This window comes from Mya arenaria, chromosome 2 (assembly GCF_026914265.1).
Source record: "Mya arenaria isolate MELC-2E11 chromosome 2, ASM2691426v1".
Taxonomy (NCBI): Eukaryota; Metazoa; Mollusca; class Bivalvia; order Myida; family Myidae; genus Mya; species Mya arenaria.
The window spans coordinates 40,118,016-40,127,973 of NC_069123.1; the positions used below are offsets into that span (position 1 = coordinate 40,118,016).

The 9,958-nt window shown below is 33.8% G+C and overlaps 1 protein-coding gene across 2 annotated transcripts in view; it reads right to left on the reverse strand.

Annotated features, from left to right (window-relative positions):
• LOC128211046 (E3 ubiquitin-protein ligase TRAF7-like) overlaps positions 1–9,258 on the reverse strand; it is a 54,754-nt gene extending 45,496 nt beyond the window's left edge. For both annotated transcript variants that reach the window (XM_052915449.1, XM_052915440.1), the window contains exons 1-2: positions 9,085–9,258; positions 3,983–4,046 (exon numbers count right to left, since the gene is read on the reverse strand). In XM_052915449.1, the coding sequence (XP_052771409.1) occupies positions 3,983–4,046; positions 9,085–9,162 (142 nt within the window). In that variant the 5' untranslated portion in view covers positions 9,163–9,258. The remainder of the gene's footprint in view (positions 1–3,982; positions 4,047–9,084) is intronic.
• Between the last annotated feature and the right edge of the window lie 700 nt (positions 9,259–9,958).

Below are 9,958 nucleotides of genomic sequence, written 5' to 3' on the forward strand. Positions count from 1 at the left end.
TAACAAAGAGTAAACTAATTATAATATTAGTGCTTTCAAATGCATTACTGGGAAAACACATTTTTGGTGCCAAGACATGAGCGAGTCCCTTTCATGACTAATTGTAAAAAGGAATCAACAAAAAAAAATGGTTAATGTGAAACTGGGAACTGTGACACAACATTCATGGGAGATCACAGTCAGTAGGGGTTTCCAATTGAGCTCCCTTCAGAATTTGATGTTTTAGTTTGAATAAAGCTAAATCTGCATGTTAAATTAATAATTTGCCTGCAGAGGTAACATTAGTCTGGCACGTTACATGGTGAAGCGCATAGTGTAATTGAGCACAGTGGGGGAGCGTATGCAACAAAGATCTCTAATAAGAATTTATTGAAAGCCAGGCAGCCATTAAATCAAGATTCCTACGAGCGATTTTCAGCAGCGCAGTTCTACTGCTGAAAACTGCTCCTATGTACAAAATTGCTGCTATGTACAAATCACTCCTAAGTACAAAAACACTCCTAAGTACAAAACCACTCCTAGGTTAAAAAAAACTGCTCCTATGTACAAAATTGCTGCTATGTACAAATCTTTTCCTAATTACAAAACCACTCCTAAGTACAAAACCACTCCTAGGTAAAAAAAACTGCTCCTATGTACAAAATTGCTGCTATGTACAAATCACTCCTAAGTACAAAACCACTCCTAGGTTAAAAAAACTGCTCCTATATACAAAATTGCTGCTATGTACAAATCTGTTCCTAAGTACAAAACCACTCCTAAGTACAAAACCACTCCTAAGTAAAAAAAACTGCTCCTATGTACAAAATTGCTGCTATGTACAAATCTTCTCCTAAGTACAAAACCACTCCTAAGTACAAAACCACTCCTAGGTAAAAAAAACTGCTCCTATGTACAAAATTGCTGCTATGTACAAATCACTCCTAAGTACAAAACCACTCCTAAGTACCAAACCACTCCTAAGTACAAAACCACTCCTAGGTAAACTAGAACTCCGCGAGTCGGATGTGTCGCCTGACGAATTATTTACTGTCGACATTATAGCTGTTAGATTGGCATTTTATTCATTTATAGACAATGATGTTGCCATTTAACTTTCAAGTGTAGGTTGTATTTTTGTAGAGGGTCACCCAAGGAAGCTTCCTGTAAAGTTTCATTGAATTTGGACTGATAGTTTCAGAGAAGATGTTTTTTAAAGCAAAACAGGAAGTCGGCCATTTTGTTGTTGTTGTTGTTAATCAATCGTAACCCCTTGTTGTATTTTTGTAGAGGGACACCCAAGGAAGCTTCCTGTCAAGTTTCATTGAATTTGGACTGATAGTTTCAGAAAAGATGTTTTTTAAAGCAAAACAGGAAGTCGACCATTTTGTTGTTGTTGTTGTTAATTGATCGTAACCCCTTGTTGTATTTTGTAGAGGGACACCCAAGGAAGCTTCCTGTCAAGTTTCATTGAATTTGGCCAGGTAGTTTCAGAGGAGATGTTCTTTAAGCAATTGTTGAGGGACGGACAACGGACAAAGACCGATCACAATAGCTCACCTTGAGCTCTGGTGAGCTAAAAAAAGTGTGCAAGGTAAAGTTAAACATGAAAATCAACAAAGGGCAATAACTCTAATATGGAAGCAAGAGATACAGTTTTTGTGCACTGCGATCCCCTTCAATAAGATCTATCTATCTATAAAGTTTCAAGTTGATAACTCTTATAGTTTTCGAGAAATGCCCCGGACAAAATTTAAGCTTGAAAATTAACAAAGGGCAATAACTCTAAACATATAGATGCAAGAGTTACGGTTTTTGTGCACTGCACTTTCCCTCAATCAGATATACCTATGGAATAAGTTTCCGGTTGATACCTCCTATAGTTTACGAGATATGCCACGGACAACACCTAAGCATGAAAATTAACAAAGGCAATAACTCTAAAAATATGGCAGCAAGAGTTACAGTTATTGTGCACTGCACTTGCCCTCAATGAGATCTATCTAGCTATGAAGTTTCAAGTTGATACCTCTTATATTCTTCAAGATATGCCCCGGACAAAACTTTAAGCATGAAAATTAACAAAGGGCAATAACTCTAAACATATATGCAAGAGTTACGGTTTTTGTGCACTGCACTTTCCCTCAATCAGATATACCTACGGAATAAGTTTCAGGTTGATACCTCCTATGGTTTACGAGATATGCCACAGACAAAACCTAAGCATGAAAATTAACAAAGGGCAATAACTCTAAAAATATGGCAGCAAGAGTAACAGTTCTTGTGCACTGCACGTGCCCTCATTGAGATCTATCTAGCTATGAAGTTTCAAGTTGATACCTCTTATATTCTTCAAGATATGCCCCGGACAAAACTTTAAGCATGAAAATTAACAAAGGGCAATAACTTTAAAATTAAGAAAGCAAGAGTTACTGTTATTGTGCACTGCACTTGCCCTCCATGAGATCTATCTACATATGAAGTTTCAAGTTGATAACTCTTATATTCTACAAGATATGCCCCGGACAACTTTAAGCATGAAAAATAACAAAGGGCAATAATTCTAAAAATATGGAAGCCAGAGTAACAGTTCTTGTGCACTGCACTTGCCCTCAATTAGATCTATCTACATATGAAATTTCAAGTTGATACCACTAATAGTTTAGGAGATATACCCCGGACAAGCGAAAATGGGACGCGGACGCCGCCGCCGACAAAAGTAACCCCTATATGTCGTCTTTTCAGGCGACACAAAAACTGCTCCTATGTACAAAATTGCTCTTATGAACAAAATGCTCCTATGTACAAAATAGCTCCTAATGTACCAAATAGCTCCTATGTAAGAAACAACTCCTGTGTACAAAATCACTCCTATGCACACAAGGCTGTCCATTAAGGACGGCTATATCCCTCGCTGTTGTTTTTTAGTATATTTTGTTTTTCTCGCAACCCGACTGGTACGTTGAATCTGACCAAAATTATACACAACCACTGGTCAAGAGTGGGAATATAGGAAATACAAGTTGTTTGATTGGTAACCTAAATATTCTTGGATATTTGAACATATTTTAAAAGAATTTTGTTAAAGTTTTTCATATTGTGTGTAGTGTAGGTAAGATCAATGTCAAGGTTATTTTGGCTAAAAATAGGATGGAAAATGAGTCCTTGATTTATAACATCGATGAAATAGCAAGCCTTAATTATTTTCGATGAAGTGATACATATATTGTGGTGACGTCATAACGTTGTTTTTTGAAAGAGATAACACATGTTATAAATATTTTATCACATTTGTGTCCATTGTTTTTTTTAAATATTAAGCTTGTTGCACATAATGATAATGCTTGGTAGAGTGCGCTAAGTATCAATCGGTGCAACTTGTTTAACACTTTCAATTAACATTTATATCTTATCCTCTATTTAGCATTGTCATAATACCAAGATCTGAAGTACAAAATAGCTCCTTGTACAAAATAGCTCCTATGCACCCACTCTTATGCACAAAATCACTCCTATGTACAAAATAGCTCCTATGCACCCACTCCTACACACAAAACCACTCCTATGTACAAATTGCTCCTATGCACCCACTCCTACACACAAAACCACTCCTATGTACAAAATAGCTCCTACGTACAAAATGACTCCTATGCACCCACTCCTACACACAAAAATACTCCTATGTACAAAATAGCTCCTATGTACAAAATAGCTCCAAAATAGCTCCTATGTACAAAATAGCTCCTATGCACCCACTCCTACACACAAAACTACTCCTATGTATAAAATAGCTCCTTGTACAAATAGCTCCTATGTACAAAATAGCTCCTATGTACAAAATAGCTCCAATGTACAAATAGCTCCTATGTACACAATCGCTCCTATGTATACAATCGCTCCTATGTACACAATCGCTCCTATGAACAAAAGAATTCTTGATAATATGAGGTCTTTAGAGAGTTGAATGCCAACATGGTTTGAATTGTAAACTGAAATAACATACCAACAGCTGAGACTGTAGTTACTGGCGCAGATGAGCTCGCTCCAAAAGTCGTCTCGACAAACACCTGAAACAAAACAAAACAGGCATGTTAAAATGTGGAGAAACATCCAATATAAGTTGTATTTTTTAAAACAAAAAAAATGTTTGTTTTAAATAACTTTCTTAATCCTTTAAATTCCAGGTAGAAATAAGCTTAATTTAGTCAAGTTTAAACGTATTTAATTATACAATGACTGTGGAACAAGCTATTGCAAATTATACTAATCACTCTTATTGGCATGATGTTGCCCGAGAGTGTGGTCTTGTGTTGTGGGGGAAACCGGAGAACCCGAAGAAAACCCACTTGTCCAGCTTGGTGACCACTAGCCATACTCATATGCGCCCAGGCCGGGAAAAGAACCTAGGTCACCTTGGTGAGAAGCGAGAGCGCTAACCACTGCGCTAACGGGACAACCGAAGCTTAATTTGTTTACAATATATTTATATCTAAGTCTACACACAGGAAGAATGACTGGACAAAATGATTCAGAAGACATCAAACATATTACAAGAAAATTTCGGAGACAATTCATTAACATAAATGCATATGGAACAATTCCAAACATTTCAATCAATCTTAATTCAGCTATTTTTCTTTGCATTAGAGGAATGAGCCCCTGAGTCTTCTAATGATTTGAAATTCTATTAAGAGGATAATGAAAGGAGTTAACATGAAAATCTGCATGATTCCAGAAATATTTGGAGGGACGAGTCGTACAATGTGTATTCCCTGTCACTGACCCTGTCCCGATAATTGTCACATGTGAACAAATAATGGTAATAATAGGATTGCAAATGATTGTATATGTGAGACAGCCATGATAAATTGCATGATTTCATCATTTTAGTGTCATCAAGCGGGTAGGTTTTTAGTCTTTAGAATGCAAATGTATATAATGCTTTTTTTTAAGATTTTCATCGGAGAAACCTGCTTAAGTAAGGGCATGTTTTGTTAAAAGAACAAAATTTCTTTTCTATGGCATTTTGTTTTTTTCTACTGATCAGTAAGGACTTGATTTTAGAACTGGAAACTGACATTAAACATATACAAGTTTGGTATAGCCTGTCAACTTGAAATTGTCCACAGACATGCAAGCATTATTTTGCCTTCCGAGTAGAAGCATGGATTAGTCATTCTAAAATGACGGCCAGGCTTCTTTTTTGAATGATGTTTAGCCTATGTTTAGCCTAGAATAAACATCATTAAAAAAAAGAAGACTGGACGACATTTAAAAATGACTGAAGCATGGATGACACATGGTCTCAGAACTATGAAGTCAACACAGGACGGAAGTCTGAAAAAGTATGTTTGTAGAGATTATGGAGATTAAAACTCTTTGAAACATGTACATGTATGTACCCAATGAAACAAGTCACCTACTCTGTGCTATTACATTAAATGATACATGTAGTAATAAACATAGTATTTACCCTCCTCTAACTGTTTTAGGCTTTCAGTGAACTCAACTATCATCTTACTTGTATTTTAACAAAATAATGCTAGTGACGTTTATCTGTAACATAACTTTAAAATACTTGATTCATAGTATTTCACCTTTTCTAATGATGTTCAATATCATGTAATGGTTAAAGATTAATAGTATGCATTAACAAAACTAAATAGTCTGGTCAGTCTAAATAACGCATCAGTTTAATATCATCAATTTACCCGATTAATATTATAAAGCAAGTTTATGCTAATTTACTGAGAAAATTGTACAAACAAATGGATAACACTGCTATCCCATTGGACAAAACATAATTTTGAACACTAAGTGTTAAGTTTAGAAGTTATACTTACTGAATATGGAAACTTCTTCTTCCTAGACATAGGGTTACAAAACATTTAAACCATAGTCCCGTGTTCTCAACCATCAAATATGTCAACTGTCTTTAAGTGTCTTTAAACTCCTTTTCCCCCACTCACATTTGAGCACTAAGATTTCATGCACATATGACGTACCTATCCGATTTCCTAACAGTAGGAAATCATCAATTAACCTTTCATCGGGCTGCCTTAATTTTGGCAATTTCTCACCAAATAATAGAGCTATAAAATGTCTGTGAAGTCAGTTAATGAATGATTTACAACATTAATTTAAGATTCCTATCTTTAAACAGCAGAACACCGAGTTATCCAAATTTGGAAGAATTTCTAAAAAGTCCAGGCCAATATCAGATGCAGCAGGGGTCTATCGTTATTGGAGATCCATGTTTCCTGACAAAATGTCATTGCGAGGCTATGATATTGCCATATTGACACTACAGAGACCAAGTAAAGTACACTGATTCATCAATGTAATAATAGTTTAATTAATCACAGATAACCTGAAATATAAGCACCCTTTCCCAGAAAAAAATATTAGAGCTATCAAAATGGATAAAAAAAGGCAACAGAACATACTGGAACACATTTTTTATGTATGTTAGTATACTAAGTTGTATAAAGTCATGTAATTAACAAATAATAATTGAAGAATAATTATTAATATTATTTCCAACTAATTGATTATCAATATCACTGTGTCACATGATCAAGGACTATGCAGGGGAGCGAGTCGCTCTCCAGTTCTATGCAGGAGGGGTTGAATGGGCCTCAACTCCAATCCCCACAGTAAAGGAAGAACACATGTGACTTGTATTTCTAGTGAAAGGACAAGCTCTAGTGGATTTTCAGTAGAAAAACAAATTGCACATCAGTTTAACAGAATAAATCACCAGGCCCCAATTTCTCGAAACTTCTTAAGTCCCTTATAACAGGATTAAGCTAATCTCACTATTTTTGTTGTTCTATAAAATGTGTTATATTTACGTTTTCAATCATTTTTAGAAATTATGTAGGAATAAACTTTATGATTATCAGAATAAACCATTTTTCATTTATCAAAAACCATTTTTAGTATGTATTTTGGCTAATTGAAATAAGCGACTTATGCCTGTTAAGCTTAAGAAGTTTCGAGAAATTGGGGCCAGGAGATACAGTATTAACCTCTGAGATGATGACTTTAATTTTCACATCATTTACATTTATGACTTTAAAATATACTGTATTGGCTAGTGGTTAGGGACCACTAATTTTTTGTCAGTACCAATTATCTGCCCATACTGTCAAACCATTGCTTAGCAATTCCAGTACAATTATTTTTCATACAAATGATATTTTTATTTAAATGAAGTTTAAAAACAGTACAACTGATATTTTTCTCAGAAAGTTAACAATTTATCAGCAATCCTGAAATTGCACCAGGATGTGCCATATTTCTTCAAGCAGAGAATATTGATTTAAACGTAACACCATATTTTATTTCATATAAAATAGAAATAACATATTTGGTTGTCAACTTTTTTATGTTTTAAATATTATTATTCAGAACTAGACTGAGTGATTTATTAGTACAGTACACAGTCATTTCAGTGGATTTTACTGAGTATGTGCACTGTAACAGCATGTGAATTTTTTATTTAACTATAAATCACACATCAGAGTTACAGTAAGATGTACAATGAATTTGGCTATTTAAACTCCAATTTAAAAAAAACTGTACTGTATCACACATCATCAATGAGTATTTAAGGTTTCTTTTACCCCATCACATTGTCTTTTAAAAGTGTGGTAGGGTGAAAGGAATCAATAGCAAACTTGTACAAACTTAATAATTAATTGCTAACTATCAACCATCTTCTCATATTGTGGTGGATTCAAATATTTTGTCTTAGTGTCTGATTAAATTTTTACTGCTTTTAACATCCTCTTTCTTTAACTTTTTTTTGCAGGGAATGCTGGCATTAAAACATGTGATTTTACGCCTGCATTGTATTTACTCGGCAATCAACAAAAAGCTTTTATAGTCAAGTACCTTAATCTTTGTATTTCTTTGTTGCTTCTGGAAAATGATCAGCCAATCAAAGAAATCATTATCTATTTCTAACTGAGGTTAAATAAGCCTACCGAATCAAGTTCACCAAATTAGACAAATCTGATTTTTAATATTACGTGTTCATTTTATTCATTTGCGTATTCTGCCTTTTCTTATGCATTTTGTTTGTCGCGGTTATTAAAATAATTTCGTTTTCCATGATATTAATTGCATATTTGCGGAACTATGCACCTTATCTGTAACTCTGCAAGAACGTTACAGTACATTATAAAGCTGATCATACTGATTATTAGATCAGAGAGGTCTAATTTTCTCCATGTGAAATTGAACTTGAAAATATTCAGTATTTCTCTGGAAAAACCTTAATTTCTCAGTGAAAAGGGGTAACTAAGCTGTAATATAAAATGTTTATAAATATGATTGACAAGTCTAAACATTTTAGACACATGCATGTACATGTATCATGGATATGTACAATGAGTAACTGAAAAAAGATATGTCGACTTCACACTAGTGATGTATAACAAATCTAATAAATAAATGGAATGGTGTTAATTTTTATTTATTTTTTCAAAATTCAAAATATTTTTTAACTGAATTATTAAAATTATACACGAGCGCTTCAACACCAGTCAATAATTCAATCAACAGAGTTGTGGGTGAAATAACTGTTTTGTACCAATTTTGTTGTCAAGGAAAACATTCAATAATACGTGAGTGCATATAATGGAGTTATGTTGTAATTTATCCACCTGGTAGTTATAGCAACTAAAGCCAATTTGTTACCATTCAGATATGAGACTTATATTAGAGAAGAAAACACAAAATAACACTCTCCAGCATGGTACAATTGAGTAATTAGAATTTAATTAGACTTTAATAAGTTCATATAATTCAAGCATCTTAATAATATGACACAGTATAACATTTACTATAAATAAATCATGTCTTCTAGTTTTGAGACATAAAAATTCAAAACCATATAGTCAATGAATATGGATACATACTATACAGTAGCTGTAATTCTGGCTTTCATAACTTTAATGCAGATATTTCTTTTAATGTTTACTTCACATTCAACACGTCACAAAAAGTTATATACATGTATAACAAGTTGGCTTAAGTTCTTTACTTTTGTAACTGAAAGTATTGCTTTAGTTTTTTAGGATTAAAATAAAAACTTACACTTTCTGAAACACTGGAACTCCGTCCAGAATGAGACTCCTCCTCTTCAAAGGGTGGTATAGGATGGCCATATTCCATCGTAAACCATATAAGATAATAGTAAAACACGTCTTAAAATTAAAAACTCATAATCATTTCATGTTTTGTAACTTTGCAAAGTGACAGGAAGTTACAGGTGAGTATACGCTATAAATAGAACAAGGAATTACCATCAAGAAAAATAACTCGAGGAGGCAGACAACAGATTCTATTTTTTTCACGTCTGAATTAGCTGCCCTTTCAAAGAAGGACAAGGTGTACCTCAAAGATCAACAATGAAGGTAGTCCATTTCTAGCGTATAAAGGAGAGCTACAAAAACCAGTACTTCGAACATTAATTACAATTACCGTACCCAATTAATTTGTAATATCAGTGTATTATCTTTCCATATTAAAGCTGCACTCTCATAGTTTAAAGGTTTTGACAACTTTTTTTACTTTTTGTCTTGGAACGAGCCAATGTTTGCCAAAATCCATGTTAACCAATTATATAAGACTGCTAACAAAAAATAAGATCGCAGATTTTTATATTTAAGTTCAAAAATTGATGTTTCATGCATTTTAAACCGTTAGTAACGGTTTAAGTACCCGTTAGTAACGGTTTAAGCCATAAAACATGAATTTTCGAATCGAAATATAAAAATCTAGGATCTGATCTTTTGTCAGCAATTTTATATCACTGGTTAGCAGATATTTACACAAAAATTGGCTCATTCCAAGACAAAAATTAAAAAAAAATTCTGTAAATCTGTGAGAGTGCAGCTTTAAGAGCCTCCCTTAATTTGTAAGAAGCAATCATGCAACTGAACCAAAGTGACATGCATGAAGCCTAGCT